The following is a 16,432-nucleotide window of genomic DNA, read 5'->3' on the forward strand; positions in this document are numbered from 1 at the left end:
ATGAATCATACTCTTTCAAGAAAATAAAACTGAGTCAAGATTTGCATTAGATGGACTTTTTGATATTCAACAGTTGAGCCAAGTGACCATGTCATACAAGAGAAAGAATGGCCCAACTGTCTCAGTCTGCTCCTCATTACCATCCAAGAAAACTCTACTTGGAACATATCCTTTTTTCCGCACACTAGTCTGACAAAGATGAATCATAACCCAATGTTAACTTGAACATGCAGTAAAGAAGTATCATCTATTCTGACTCCAGGCGTATTTAAGGTTTAATTTGACAAACTGTGGCATGATTTTTGAAAATATTGGTCCTGGTGGTCAGAACTAGCTGTTAATGAGATATCCTCTGATGATAAGGAGAGTAATTCATGTGTCACCTCACAGATCTAGCGCCAGTCTCAAAAAGTAGCTTGAAGCCACTTCCGACCCTAGGTAACTCCTTAAAGCAAGAATTCTGAGGCTTGAACTACGTCTGTAAGCTAGTTAATTGAGTAGAAAAAACTTTACTGTTTATCATAACATGTCTCTTGTGTGTGCATTGCATGTTTCTGGATTTCGGGCATTTTATTACTTGAGAGACCATTAAAATATACAGTTTACACTTTTATCTCATGTGTTCTCCCTCTTTTTCTTTTTCTTTTTTGTTTTGAACGGGGGGGCATGGGAGATTTTGACTGTCTGTTTGTTCCTGGTGAGATTTATTAGCCCTTGCGATCACTGATTTTTGGTGTTACAGAGAAGCAAGTCTTGAGAATATTGGAAATAGAACTGTATCTGCAGAAAACACACAAAAGGATGGGAAATCTCACCAGCTAGTGAAAGACACTGAGTATCTTGAGCGTACATGTGGTATGGATGGACATGATAGTATTTGCAAGAAATGCCAAAAAGAAGGAAACCTTATGTGAGTTGGTTTGTTCAATTTGCTACTTTTGCATGCTTCAACACATTTGTAGATCTAGAATAAAGAGTCTCTATTAAACTATTAAGGCTTGGAAAGGTCATATTTACCTTGTCTATAAGTTGCTGTTGACTTCAGAGGTTAAAAGGCTTAGCTTATTGCTATTATGTTTTGTTCTTTAATCTGCAGTTGCTGTGATGGAAAAGGATGTACTGTAACGTATCACATTGCCTGTCTTGATCCTCCGTTAAAAGAAGTACCGCTGGGTGATTGGTATTGTCCTGACTGTGCAAATAAGCGAATTTTTTGTGGGATGCACTCTGTTTCGAAGGGAATAGAGTCAATTTGGGATGTGAAAGAGACCATGCTTGAAGATCACAGTTCAGTACCAGAGAGAAAACTGAACAAAGGTTTGCAACATAGTACATATGCTACCGGTTACACTGGCTGTTTGTACAACATTTTGTTGTTTCGTGAATGATTTGATGTGTTTGCATGAACAGCTATGTCAAAAGTTGCTGAAAAACTGGAAGCTAACAAATGCCAAGATGCAATTAATTCTGTAATTGAAGCAAATAATGGCAGTAGGCAAGAATCTGTGAATGCAGCAGGGGGCAAAGATGCTGCTACTTTGCAACAAAAAGGTACATCAGTTGCACCTTGTGCAAGAAAGATGTACTTTGTGAAGTATAAGGGGGTTGCACATGTTCACAACACATGGTTGCAGGAAAGTCAAATATTGAAAGAAGCCCCAAAACTGCTTCACAATTTCAAGAAGAAGCTTCAGCAAGGCAAGGTACAATTGTGCAATGATCATTTGTTATTTGTACTGTTAGACTGAACTATTAAGCAAATTTGCTTACACCTCTTTTGCTTGCAGGCTGGCAAGTGGGATCTGGAGTGGGCTAAAGCCTGCAGAGTCATAGGCAAACGTGTAACAATGCTCTCTAGAGGCCCTGGTGCAGTTTCTGCAGGAGAGGGCAGGTATGAATCTGGCAGATGTCTTGAGTGGTTTATTAAATGGAAGAATTTAGGTTATGATTCTTGCACTTGGGAGCCAGCGGACAGAGGGGTACTTGCTAGCGAGCAAGCCAAGGAGCTGATAAAAGACTATGAGCATCGGTCAGCAAAGGCAAGAGAGCGTGGTCAACAACCTATGGTAATTTTAGTTTTCTGTGAGCTCTTGAATCGTTTTCATGCACACATCATTTTATATGTGCATGTGGAGGATGGATGGATGAATAGATGGATAAATAGATAGATAAACGTAGTCAAAGAAAAGAAAAGAAAGATATATTTATGCTACATAAGGCTAATGTGGCCAATGAGACAAAATCTAGAGTACATCCATGTCTAAGGTCATCTTATCAGTAAGGTGGAGATAACATTAAAATAAGTAAGTGGCCTATGAAGCAATGCTGAGAATAATTGTATGGTGGATTGTGCTAGAGTAGAACCATGTCTAGTGTTGTCCCATTGGTAGAAAGACAAAGGAAAACCAAAATTGACAAAAATATGTATAGAAAATGTAGTGGGGACTATAGGCTATAGCTGATCTCAAGGTTTGCACATGATCTCAGCTATGATGTGGTCCCTAACTGCTCCAGTGATATGCCTGATGGTGAGTCTTTGGTGTCTCAAAATAATACCTCTGATCTGATTGTGGTGTAGCCTCCTTGGGGGTGGTCTTGGTAGACGGGGTCGTTGTGCTTGATGAAGTGAAACGACTCTATCCAATGTGACTCCGTGGCGTGGAATGGGAGGTGTCTGGCAGGGTGGTTCTCTCTCTACTAGGCTAGAAGTGTCACTTGCAGTAGTGTTGTGTAGTGCCTCTAGAGCTTCAGGAGAAAGAGACCTAGGCATCTTTGGTCCTCATACTCCATGCAATGACGAAGAGGCCCAAAACCATTGCAATGGAGTTAGTGGTATGGTATTGTTCTAATATGTCATAGTATATTGTACATCTCCATATGTAGTGCTCCTTTGTCTTAGGCTCTTGGCCACAAAGCTGACAATTCCTATCCTCTGTTGGACTATTTGTCCATCTATCTGTCTCCATCTGTAGCGGCCCATATGCTGTGGGAGAGATGGGTGTCCATGTATGTTGGCTGAATAGTGAATCCATAATCGGAGAGACACAAGTAGTAACTTTGGTAGAGGGAGTGATGGGTGGATCCATATCCTCACTCTCTCAGTCCTCAAGATATCAGCTCTGATCACTTGGTTCAGCTCTGATTGGTGGCAGTCAAGGCTACAGTCAAAAGGTGGAAGGTGGTCAATACCCAAGCCATGTAAGCTCATCCAAATAGTCATATGTGAAAACCTACAGTTCTTCTCACCCTCTGCTGGAGTATCTATGATGTGGGAGCTCCCATAATCTGTGCCAAAAGGTCACTGCCTTGAAGAGTGCTTCCGTGACTATATGTGCTGTCCTCAGCTTTGCTTTGACAATGGGATGTGGGATGGAGGGCTTGCTCCTAATGATACGTGCTATCATCATGATCAATGGCCTTTCCGTGCTATCCTAGCCATCATAATAATCTCTCTCTATTCCTGTCTGATTAGTGAGTGGGCTAAGATGCCTATGGTACAAGTTGTAGCTCCATACCGTTGCTCCATATAGTAGTGTAGGTGTGACTAGGGTGTCAAACAACCATAGTTTAGTGCAAGTTCTTGGAACTATATGTGAGCACATTGGCTCTCGAGTGCGCCTAATGCTGCATAGCCTCATGCTAGACGTGGCTCTGATGCCCCTCTCAATGAAAATTGTGGGCGAGTAAAAGTGACTCCCATATAGATATATTTCCTCTCATGCTCCATTGTCTCCTCCAAATGTGAATTGGTGCATGGATCTAGGCACCCATGTTGTTGAAGTATTGAAAACCATGATTTTGATCTTCCCAAGGTTTATTGTGAGGTCTCTGTCTCTATAGAAGACGAGCAAAGCATCTAGATGGCATTGCAATCCTTTTGGTGAATTTGAAATGAGAACAATGTCATTTGTATACAATAATAACGGTATCAACACCCTGGCTAGGTTGGACCTGGCTCCTCGTCCTCAGTCAATGTAATCAGACACTTCATCTACATATAAACCAAATAATGTGGGTGGAAGCAAGCATCCTTGTTTCACTTCTATGGTATTGTCAATCCTCTTTGATAGCCCCCTAGGTGCTCGTACATGACTCGTCATTGTCTCATGTAATGCATAGATACCCCATCGTATACCCTCTGGCACTCCAATATCTAGCAATCTCTATATAATGTGTATAATGTGTGTACGAGGCATTGAATCAAAAGCTTTGCGGAAATCCACAAAGTAGCAATAGATCCTCTTGTTTTGAGCTCCACCCTCCTTGATAATGGCTGAGTGAGGACATGATCTAGTGTGGTATATTTGCATCTAAAACCTGCACATCCTTTTGCTCTCTTGCCTCACATCTCAGCCCACTCATTGAGTTTATGCTCTAGTATAGATCCATATATCTTTGCCAAAGTTTGGTCGATCATGATAGTCCTATAGTTGCTAGGGATAAAAGGATTACCACTCTTAAAGAGAGGAATTATAGTATTGTCTGAGTAGCTCATAGGGAAGCCCTCACATACTGCTCTATTCAACATATATGATCCTCATCCTGTGCTGCCCTTCCATTTTGTGATATGTAAATCCATTTTCCAGGTGAAGAAGGACCATGTCTTGGCCTATAGGCGTGTGGGGGCTGCATAGCTGACTATCCTTGTAGATCATACAACTATCTCCCATATTGAAGCCAGGCATCTAGTGATGTAATCTGTATGGGGGGGCGGGACTGTCTTTCATGAAACATCTTCCATGCACTCTTATTGTCTCATCTAAAAAATAGTTGATATATCTCTGCTTGTGCTTTTGCTAGGTAGTGTTGCTTCTTCTTCCACACAAGGCATCCGAAGAACGTCCTTGCGTGGCAGTGTGTTTGAGCGCCTTGTTCCACTTCTCTCTACGAGTGAGCCCAAGTAACTTTGCACTCATCATCATACCAACTATTTTGGGGAGCAATAGAGCATGCGGGTCTATATCGGGGGAGGGTATGTGGGAATGCATACATGGCTGATTTGTGCATGGCCTCTGCCAGGTCCCTTGTATATTCCTCTAATGATCTCCTCAAGTCCAATGCATGTAAACTAGTTTGTAGAGAGCCACTATAGATGTGCGAGGTTTCTACAAAGTAGTATTTGTGATGTTTGGGGAGGCACGGTGTTCCATGTTTCATGTGTCCACAAGAGAGCAGGAAAGTCAAAATAGCATGATTCGTTACTATGCCAATTGGTCTCTTAGATATCTTAAAGTTTTGGATGTCTGGTATCAACATTGGCAAGCCTATCAAGTAGTCCACAGTACTTACCCCTCCTTTGTGATTCCAACATGTCAAAGTGACATATCATGACCATTGTGCTAGACCATTAAAGATAGCTAGTTTGTGTGCTCTTTCCAAAGCCAATAGATGTGTCCCATAGTTGCTCACTTCTTTATCTTGGGCTCTCCTGTGTGGGCCTATTTCATCTATGTCAATCTCTTATCATGCACATAAAAGTCACTCTGTTTATCTCCTGTGCGTGTATTGAAATCTCCCACTAATAATATATCCCCAATGCTAGCATATCTCATAATATTCTCATAAAGTATATCAAAGGGAGATCCGTCTCGTGTGGCATAGATCGAGTTTGCAAGAGGAAAGTAGAAGATTGCAATATATATAATCCATAAGTATTGTGCATCATGGTGGAGCCTCACTTGGCATCTTGAAATAGAAATAGAGCTTGCATGCTTTGGGATATAGTCAAACCTTTCCCACTAAAATATGTTTTGAGGCACTTGGTTTACAAGCCTTGGTTTATGAGTTGAAAATGGAAACATTGCTAGGCATTGTTTTAGGTGTGGGTAGTTGGGTCACTTCATCTTAGAATGCAATCATGATCTTGTGGCACCACAACATTGAGTGGGTTTTGACATAGATGTGCATACGCGAGTGTATGCACCTTAGGTTTTGTCTCAACAACAGCATGTGTTTGCTCTTGGGCCTCTTGGGATGAAATAGGCAAATAGATTTTTATAATGCTAGGCGTGAGAGTCAGCCTCATCTACCTCTTAGAAACAAGCTCCAAAGGAAACTCCTTGGGTATCTAGTGTAGTTTATGCAGTTGTACCATGTTCAGGAGTAGGTCGGGCAGCAGTTTTTTGTAATCACCAGCAGTTTGGGTAGACTGATCAGGGCAGACAGGTTGGACAGTTTTGCCATGTGGCCGGCAGCATTTTCATTGCTGTTATTTTATTATTTTATTGGAGTCAGGCTGTTTTGTGCCACAGTAGGCCAGTTTTGACTAGTTGACTTGATCATATCATTGTATTTTTTTGGCCTATATATAGTGGCCTGCCCCCAGTCACACATACTTAAGGTTTCACACAGGTTGAGAGAGATCTCTGGCTGGCTATACTCACACAGCCCTTTGTACATATTTGCCTTCAGTATTCAGCATTCATTCTTTGCAATCTTCAGCTTTCTACTGTCTCTTTGTCTCTCTTCTCTCCTTGTTCACTTCTTTCTTCCAGTCCGGTCATACACTTCCACATTCACTGCACTTTGATATGGTATCGAAGCAATGTGGAAGGGGTGATTGATAGTGGGCAGATATGAAGAGCAGGTTTGAGCAGGACACCAAGGTTGTGTTTTTAGTGTTCGAGGGCGAGCAAGAGGGCTGTGCATTGAGAGAAGGTTGAAGCAAGCGGAGATGCATGGGAAAGGAAGTGATTTTACTGTTTTTGTGTAGAATTTGCTATTTAAGGAGGATGAAAGGTTGTGTTTTCAGCCTTTTACAATATATTTCAGATTTTAATTGCCTCCAACAGTTAAAGTAGGTTAAAAACGAGCAAAAAAAGCCGCCGTGGTAGGCTACTTTTCAGAGTTAGAGGAGGCTACCCATTTGTCTTGTGCAGGTTATTCAAGCGAGCATGTCTTCCGAATTCTAGGGTATGAGGAGGGCTTTGTACCTATCAATAGCATCATGTGACTTTCTTTTAATCTTATAAACCCATTTGGTACCTATTGCATACTTGCCATGAGGCAAGTCACATAGCTTCCAAGTGTCATTTTGATGGATGGAATCAATCTTTGCCTTTGTTGCATCCACCCAATGATCATGTGAAAAAGCATCTTTCTAGCATAAAGGTCTTTCAGTGCATGCTATAGCCATCAATACACATGTAAGAAGATTACCTTGTTGTTTGTGAGGAGAGGCTCATGTGTGAGAATTCAAAGGAAGAGGTTGCTTGCTGTCCCGAAGAGTGTCTAGCAGCCAATGGGGGACTCTTTTAGGCGGCTGAATTTTAGCCCTTGTGTGCTCCGAGGATCATGAATAGGGGGCTGCTCATCAAACAAGGTATCATGACGCTGTTGTGGTTGTAAATCAGGCTGAATAGGGAGCTGTAATGTATTTGTAGGTGATGGAAATGAAGGGTGAGAAGAAGAATCAACCATGGAACCATTATGGAAAAGTGGTAGTAGGCTGTCAAAGATGTTTGAAGCATTAATAATAGGCTGTTTTTGACAGTCTAGTAAGGGGTGAGAAGCATTTTCTACGAAGCTAATATCTTGGCCGACAAGAATCTTGCTTGTAAAGGGTTGATAAAGGCTACCAATACCCCTTGCTTTCAGCCCTATATCCAATAAATATGCAAGGAACAACCTTATTATCTAGCTTGTGCCTCCCCCTGTCGGTGCGAAGGGTCCAAATGCGAAAGCTACTTTGGTTCTCCACCATGGCATTATAAGTCTTTAAGTAAGAGAAGACTTTAGACTTAGACTTCAGCCCATATACCCAAGTGAATTGGGATTTGTCATCAATAAAGGCGACAAACGATAGAAATCCACCAAGAGATTTGGTACGCATAGGATCACAAATATCATTGTGAAGGAGGTGCAAAATAGATCTAGAATGAACATGAGAATTCTTAGGAAAGGAAAATCGCTGCATCTTATCAAGTAAACAACTTTCATAAATGTGATTTGGTGGCAAATGAATTTTTGGAAGATCTCAGACCATTTTCTCTGATTGGAGCTTCATCAACACTTGATACTTAACGTGGCTAAGCCTTTGATGCCATAAATGTGTACTTTGGAAAGATTCACTTCTTAATAAGGCAATGTCAATAGGATTTTCAGCGAGCTGTTGATCATATATATGAGGTTGATAGAGACCTTTAGTGAGAGTGCCATATCAAGACAATGGAAGAAGAAACTTTATCATCATATACCGCACGTCAGGGGCCATAAAAAATGATGTGAAACCCTAAAGTTGCAATGGTTGGAATGGAAATAAGATTCTTCTTGATCTCGGGCACATAGAGAATATCGTGCAATGTCAAAGGAGTGCCCAAAGTAGAGAACTTGCACATGACCAATGCCTTTAATTGCATAAAAGGCATTGTTAGCACACATGATGCTTAGAGGCATTGCTGGCATGTTGGTCATGTATGCTACTATGAGGCATTATTGAGAGGCAAAGGGAGCTGCTATGATTCTTCTCTATTGTCAAGAGCTAGTATGATCAACATCAACATTAGGTTCCCTTCGAGTTATTGAGCAAAAAATTCATTACATACTAATTAGCTCTTTAAAACAGCCCCAAAACAGTAAATTGCGAAAAGTTTCATTAAACAGGGAGCGGTTCTAGAGAGTTTTTGTGTCCCACGTGCAAAACCCTGGTCCCTAATTTGGGAGGATCCTTCCACATTTATAAATGGGCAGGCTTAGCCCCATCCTCGTGTGCAGGTTTCTCACTCCCACGTGCAGATTTCAGCCATCAACCTTTCATTCGATGGCTGTTCACCCCCCGTTACTGGTGCCGCGTCATCATGCTCTTGACGACCTGTCAATCGCTGCTGCCCATCACTCCTAGCTGCTGGTGACATCATTCAGCCCCTCTCGACTGCTGCATTTAGTGATTAGGGAGGCGACCGTGCTGTCTAGGCATTTGCTCGGCATTAGATAGGCTGCATTTTGCAGTGCTGGCCCCGATAGGTCATCTGACACACCATCAACTGCTGTGTTGAAAGCAAGCGAATATCATAATTGTTAAGCATACTACATGTTAGACTCCTTGGTCCGTGTTTCAAGACGGGTCTGATGGAAAGCCCAGAGCGCCAGCGTCCCGAGCGTGCAGGTGCAGAGCCCGCCACAAGTGGCGCACGCTTCGTTCCTCGGCCGACGCGACGGCATCGGCGAGCCATCTAAAGCCCGCTCTTGTCCCGCCGCACTGGCCCACGCTGACCAGCGCCCCGCGTCGAGCGGCGGACCAGTTCGCACCGTTCCGCATCCGACCGGGGCGCGCCCGCGGCCTCCATTCGCTTCCCTCCCAGCAATTTCAAGCACTTTTGAACTCTCTTTTCAAAGTCCTTTTCATCTTTCCCTCGCGGTACTTGTTCGCTATCGGTCTCTTGCCCATATTTAGCCTTGGATGGAATTTACCTTACCGCCTCCTTCTAGTGAAAGCACCGGGAGGATCCGAGTCGTAGAATCCATGCCACGGCGGGCGGACTTGAAATGCCACGCATGTCGACGAGGCGAGACGAGCACGAAAACCGCACTAATGCAAGCGAGCCAAGGCAAGGAATGCGAAGAGAAGGCGATCGAACCGCCCGCACGAGCTAGTTGTTCGGGGCATTTACACTGTGTTTTGCAGATTTGCTGCTTCCTTCATCATTAGACATCTCCTCTTGCCATTGCTTGGCTGCCTACTAGTTGATTAACGTTTTACTCTTTCTCACACTTTGATATTTTTGAGTAGCGGTTACAGCACTTGGGATCTCCGGTGGACATCACACTCCAACACTCTTCAGCTCTGTCCTTGAGCATTTTGTACACTCTTACATTCATTTACAATATTCATTCACAATATTCATTCACTTCGGAGTTTTTCTTCTCTCCCAATCTCTTTGTGTTTGTGTTTGTCTCTATGTAGTTTTGATTTTTGCACATCATTGTTTGAGCCTTTGTGTTTCAATTGTGGTTGTACTTTTTTTGTTTTCTCAATGCAAACTTTAGCATATCTTCACACAAGGCACCTTGGTTGTGTCTTGATCACCATTGCTTGGGTACCCATGGTGCTACTTTGATGGTCTTTATTGTTTGGACTATGACGAGTTTTAATCATTGTATTGTATTAAAGCACCCATGATTTAAGAGAGAGTGTTAGTAGATTAGTCAGCTCATGACCGAGTTCGAGTGCGATTAAGTGGGTTGGGGACAAAAGATTATTTATGTATTTTTTGGTGCTTATTTTATTGTTTTTTGCCACTTTTTATAACCAACCAACATTTATATTATTAGTTGGGTGATCTAATCTAGATATTGGTATATTTTTGGGCTATTTAGTCAATGGCTTCCTTCTCCTCACTTATTTAATCACTTGTAGACTTCCAGAGCAGGTTTTGTTGGAAAGAGGGAGCCAATGCCAATGCCCACACAATCAATGACTCATTGTTGTATGCAATTGTCTCATGTTTGGTATATGGATTCCATTTTCCGAGCATATCTGTGAGTTTGAACCTTAATAAACAATGAGGGAAGAAGAGAAAAACTAACAATGCAAGGGCAGATAAGTCTTGAAAATAAATGAATATTATGATTATTGAGCATACCACACTGTTCGGGGCATTTATTTAGGCAAAGCCCGAATCTTGCCTCAGGAGAGGGCTCCAATACTAGTTGAGAATTGCCAAGATAGCAGTCCATCATGCAAATGAATCTAGTGGATGAAGAAAGGGGACTTGACATTCCCTGATTGGAAGAGTAGGGGAAGAGTCTACCTAGGTAGTGAAAACATGCTTGTACTTGATCTTGGGAGATAGCTCCAATGTTGACCAAGTATTATAGGCCCAACTACCAAAGTAGTGCACTTGATAGGAAAAAGAAGCAAACTAGTGGTGTAGGAACTAATGTGAAATGATAAAAAGACCTTAATTGAAAGGGAAAAAAAGGATTACATGATAAGAGAGAAGGATGCCCAAGACTCGATTTGGGGAGGGAAGACACAATTTTCATGTCCATGGTGATGAAGACCGTACTCACCAAGGCAAGGATCGAAAAATAAACCTTCAGCCTAGTTTGAAGCGATAGATACGTGCAATGTTAGCCTTGATTTGAAATCCAAAACATAGCATGAAAGGATAAAAAAAGAAACATGCATATCAAATGTCTCATACTAAGATGGATTGGATAGATAGTGCGACTAAAGTGAAAAATGAAGCTGAGTATGGATATAGTGGAAGTAAGAAAAGATAAATGACTAAGTGTGCAGTGGAAGATTTGAAAAATGTGAAAGTATGGCTAATCCTATGGTAGTCTAAAGAAAATGGAGCTAGCCCAAGGTTCCCAAGGATGACATGGGTCTCTTATAGAAACTAGCCTACTGGGTGGTAATGATGAAACCGGTTGGATATGCCATAAGGCATTGGGGGGGATCTAGGACCCATTGCATCGGTGGCCATTTACTAATGAACATGAGTACTAGGGGTGGAGAAACTGCGCTACCTTCTTGGGGAAGACCCTCTCTCAACCTCTTTGGAGTGGCAATACCATTGCCTAAGGGACTGACAACTTTAGTGTGGGTAGAATACCCTAAGCTATGGATGGTGTGATTTGGATGTGGTCTTAATACTCTTGGCCTGATGAGGTTTTTGGCAAAATGTACAAAACCTATTCTTTTAAGGTAAGTAATGCTAGAAGGGCTTGTATGATATTGGGACTTTGCCACTTTCTTTTCCTTTAATGAAGGAGATGCAGCATTGGCGTCGGAATGTGGTCATTGTTTAGGATCAATTAGGGAGGGTGGTACTTGGTCTCAATGTCAAGGTGATTCCTTTTTACTTGTGATTTTCTTCAATGAAGGAGGTGGCTCATTAGCACAAGAGGGGGTTTCTTGCTTTCGAGCAATCGAGGAGCATATACAATGCATTGGAGAGGGATTCCCCACACAACTAGACTATAGGACAATGTGACATATTATTGGATATGGGGAGGTGCATAGTGCATGGATGACATACCGAATAACAAAGCACTAGGGTGCAAAGTGGTACACTTGTAATTGTCTAATGATGGCCTAAAGCCTAAATGTGCATAAAAGATAATGTGTGAAGTAGCCTTCCTCAATCGAAAGGTGATCAATCTTATGACTGGAGTGCCCCAATTGAGATGCACCTTGTGAAGGAATATGAGACAAAGAAGAGCTTGGCTTCGATGAATGATCCCAAATAGAAAGATTAGTAGATGGAGCTTTGTTCTCCAAATCAAGACCATAATGCCTTGATAGAGCTTGTGCCGTAGGAGTGCCCTTGAGAAAACATTAGAGGACCCCAAGGTGGAGTGGTCTGAGCCATTGTAAGTTTTCACGTGATGAATAGTGTAATCAAGAACAGACCAAGCAGTACGCGATAACCTCAAGAAACTCTTTAGAAGAGAACCATGTTTGATACCATGTGGAGATACATTAGGGTTTGCTAAAGAACATAGAGTGTACTACCATGATTGAAACATAGTGAACTCAAAACACTAACACAAAACTACAAAAACACAAATACACAAAATGAAGATAAAATGAATAATGAATGAAAATGTACAGAATTCTCAAGGGAGCTGTCCAACAGCTGGTGGCTCTTGAGGGAGCGGGCTGAGGGAGGTGTCAATGTGTTTTGTTCACCAAAGACAAATCTTGAGTGCAGTAACCACCAGTTGGCATGGAGACTCATGAAGAAAAGTGCTGAAAAAGCAAAAAAAACCTGCTGCAGATGCGAATGCAGATCAGGCTGACGAACAACAGCAAGGCAGCGTATAGGGATGAAAACGCAGCAGTCCACCAGGTTGAATGAATAGGGCCGTAGGTGGGAACACTGAAACATGGCTGCAGCGGTCGAATGCAGGGCTGCTGTGATGGTGACAGCAGTTGGAACCAAATGCAGGTATGAGCAGCCTTTTGATGATCACGGTAGCAGCTGGAGATAATGAGGAACAAGTGGCAGTAGGAGTAGGAGCTGGCAGCCATTTGATGATGAACTGGGGTAGATTGGGATGCAAGTGACCTAGCACACACACTATTTATAAATAAGGAACCAACCAAAACACGTGGAGTTTGCGTATGGGACAGTGGAACACACTAAGTGCATTTGAGTTTTGGGTCTGTTTAATGAGCTAATGAATCTTTAATGTGTAATGCAACTTTTTTAGCTTAAAAGTGGGGCAGAGCTAACGAGGAGAGGGACATCGGGCAGGGTGCAATGATGTGCCAGTGAGCAGCACATGAGGGTTTTTTTTTTGGGGGGGCGCGCCTGGCATGGTCACGTGACAACACTTTGCTACGACAACATGGCCAAGTACTAGATGCACAATGTCACCTTTTTGGGCATTATAAAATAAGTGCTCAAAAGTTTTTCAAAGGATACGTGCAGTCCACAGATAATGGATACTGTTGATTGAAGTGGGAAGCTTAGGTTTGTTGTATTGATATGCTGGGCAGTTTCTGCAAGGGTTGACACAAACGGTGGGCTTCTCTGTTTAAGCAGTATGTTACTCCTTGGAAAGATAGAAAATAACCTTTTACTTTTTCTTTGTTTTCTCTTCATTTAATTTCTTTCGTTCTTCCATTGTTTCCATTACTTCAAAACTTCTCTTTTTTCTTTCCATGTGTGTTTGTGTATGCCTGTACTTTCTCAATTTACTTGTTAAAAAATGTAATTTCACAGTTAATGTACTCTTGTTCAAGGTTTGGTACTGCTCATCTCAATCACTACATGGTAAGTATTTTGATTCACAAGATTCACTGGTCTGTGGATAAAAGTTTTGTAAGTACGCTGTTTAGTAATCCACCTGGCAGTGAGCTTAAGAAATTCAACAAAATGGAGCTTTTGTTTGTCATGGCATAAGAGATGTAGCCACACATTAAAAAAAGCTTATCTGGCATGACTTTGTAAAGTTAATTATGATTACTAAGTATGTTAAAATTTGTATGTACATCTGGCAATGATTGGATGGTGTGCATATACAGGTTGAACATTCCAACTCCTGTGCATCTTCAGTTCTTAATGTGCATGCACCTTGGAAGGAGGGCGGGCATCTACACTCTGATCTGCAGAATGCTATAGAAAAGTTGTGCAAACGTTGGCAGAGTAACAGCAGTAGTATATTGATAAGTGAAGCTCATCAGGTTGATAGCTCATACTTTCTTCTGTACTAAATGTGCGCTTGTTTGCGTGTTTACTTTCTATGTCCGTTTACAGTGATTTTTTTCACATATCATGTGTTCATCAATTTCTATGTATGCTGTAATCCTGTATTGTTACACACACATTCAACAATAAAGTTGCCATTTCATTCTTGGAATATGCTCCATCTTCTGTCACTTGTATGGTTGACCCTGGTAGGCAGTGATTAACTTATACAACTTAGCTGGACTTACCGAGCTCCTTTCTCTAGTGAGGGTGCCAGAGTACAGTGCCAGTGGATGCTGTTGTTTTTGTATTGGCCAACTTCCAGTGAGTGCGGGAGTGTTCCATGGGTCAGTTTTCAAGGAGATACTTGTTTGACTCAGAGCTGAAATTCCAGCATGAGCCTATCAAGTATTGCAATGGAGGACCATTTGCAGTCTCAATAGACGAGTCTAGCATGAGATCATTCCCCCTTTAACCAGGTTTTAGGCTTTCACTGTATTAATTTTATGACTTATGGCCAGACCATAGTTATTGTATTTACTGATCAGTTTCAGTAATTTATGAGGCAACCTGGCAGACCAATTTGTTGTATTGGCAGTTCACATTTTATAGAAAACATTATTTCAATCTTTGAGTGCTGTCTTGTAGCTCAGTTGCAAAAACTGCTCAGCAGATTTTGGGCAAATTCTTCTCTGTGCTGGCCATGCATCCATTGTGAGTACTACTCTATTCAGCATTTCAAAGGATAATAGATGTATGGGAAAGCTCAATCTCATGTGGAATTGTGGCGTATAGATGTGTATGGGATATGTGCAACATGTATGAGTTGATAATGTATGAGTTTGGCCACCAATTCTTGACAATTAGGGTTTACAAATAGTGGACAACATGCTGTTCAGAATAGGCCTGCTGAAGAAAACTAGTCATAACTTTCTATGGGTGGCTTAGGTTGAGGTGTGTGAAATGTCAAAACGAAATATAGGTTACAGTTGACTGTCATTAATGCAAGGTAAAAACTGTTCTAAAACAATGTGCTGTTTTGAAGTTTGCAGTGCAAAAGTCATGCAAAGTTAGCTAATCCTTAGTCAAAATTGCATCCTTGAAGTAGGAGGGCTGCACCGGGGAAATGCTAATCGAAGTAGGGCTTGCCCAAACCATTTCTTCCCTCAAAATCAAATGGATAACTTGCACGGTAAGCATCAGGGGCATAGATATCATCCATACAAATGTGGGTCTCTGCACGGCCACCGGGGTCAAAAGGATAACCGGGATCCAATACATCCACTATGTCATAAAAATGATTCATGGTATCATCCTTAAGCATTGATTGTGGCGCAAGGTCCTCAATGACCAGTATTTGATCACTGTGGGCCTGTCCATAGATGTATTTGGGAGTAGGCTGCACTACATAAGCTGAAAAAGTCATTGCAGCATCTTAAACATGTGCTATATCATGTGTTTCCATAGACTTGTAAGTATCTACATTAGTTTGGGCCTCTTGATCAACAATCTGAGCATGATCTTCGTCAACTATTACCTCTTCATTTGTACATTTAGAGTCATGGTTGTGTAAAACCTCATGGCTTTGCTTGACCTGTACTTTGCATTCGGACTGAATGTGCTCCTTCTCATTAAGCTCCAATGAGATGCTCACATCCTGTAAGGATGGTTGGATGTGACCCTGATGATTGCACCAAGTAGCATTTAATGCAAGCATTTTTCTTTTCAATCCAACATTCTTTAACAAAAGGGTTTCTGCCATCTCCACATAGCCTCGAATATCCCCATTATAAATACAAAGGTGAAGTAGTATGAAGGTAGTATGTTCCTTTGTTTTAATGGAGCCTATCTCAAGTAGCCTAACCAATGAAGTCATACCTTTCACATCTCCATCTTCTTCTCCTTCAGCTTTCATGGCTTCCCTTACCTTCTCTCTCCTCTTCTTGGCATTCTCTCTCTTTTTCTTTCTTTCATTCTCTCTCTCTCCATTAGCCTCCTTCATTACACTTAGGAGGATTGTGATAGCTACCATGTGGGTAGTGGCTTATCCAAGATTGTTAGCAGGTTCCCTGACTTCACCCTCCCACTTGCTTTGCACGGCTGAGCCCAGTGACTTAATCGGCAAAGGATAGTTTCACAACTTCACCCTATTGATTTAGCTCTTAAAATTTGGTGCTAGTTGATGGTGAAGGGTCCAGCTGTTTATTAGTTCAGTGAGGAATGTATCAGCTGCAGCATAGGACTAGAATCAAAGCACATGTATCTGCAACTCAACATTTCCAGTACCACGT

The 16,432-nt window shown here is 41.8% G+C and overlaps 1 protein-coding gene across 3 annotated transcripts in view; it reads left to right on the forward strand.

The window, feature by feature from the left end:
* Positions 1 to 16,432, forward strand: part of LOC148028294 (uncharacterized) — a 104,395-nt gene that overhangs the window by 41,498 nt on the left and 46,465 nt on the right. For all 3 annotated transcript variants that reach the window (XM_087690106.1, XM_087690105.1, XM_087690104.1), the window contains 5 exons: positions 743 to 910; positions 1,097 to 1,317; positions 1,411 to 1,703; positions 1,788 to 2,066; positions 13,979 to 14,137. In XM_087690106.1, the coding sequence (XP_087546232.1) occupies positions 743 to 910; positions 1,097 to 1,317; positions 1,411 to 1,703; positions 1,788 to 2,066; positions 13,979 to 14,137 (1,120 nt within the window). The remainder of the gene's footprint in view (positions 1 to 742; positions 911 to 1,096; positions 1,318 to 1,410; positions 1,704 to 1,787; positions 2,067 to 13,978; positions 14,138 to 16,432) is intronic.

The sequence above is a fragment of the Lygodium microphyllum genome, chromosome 12, assembly GCF_053477565.2.
Source record: "Lygodium microphyllum isolate KBCC chromosome 12, Lygodium_microphyllum_v1.1.10, whole genome shotgun sequence".
NCBI lineage: Eukaryota > Viridiplantae > Streptophyta > Polypodiopsida > Schizaeales > Lygodiaceae > Lygodium > Lygodium microphyllum.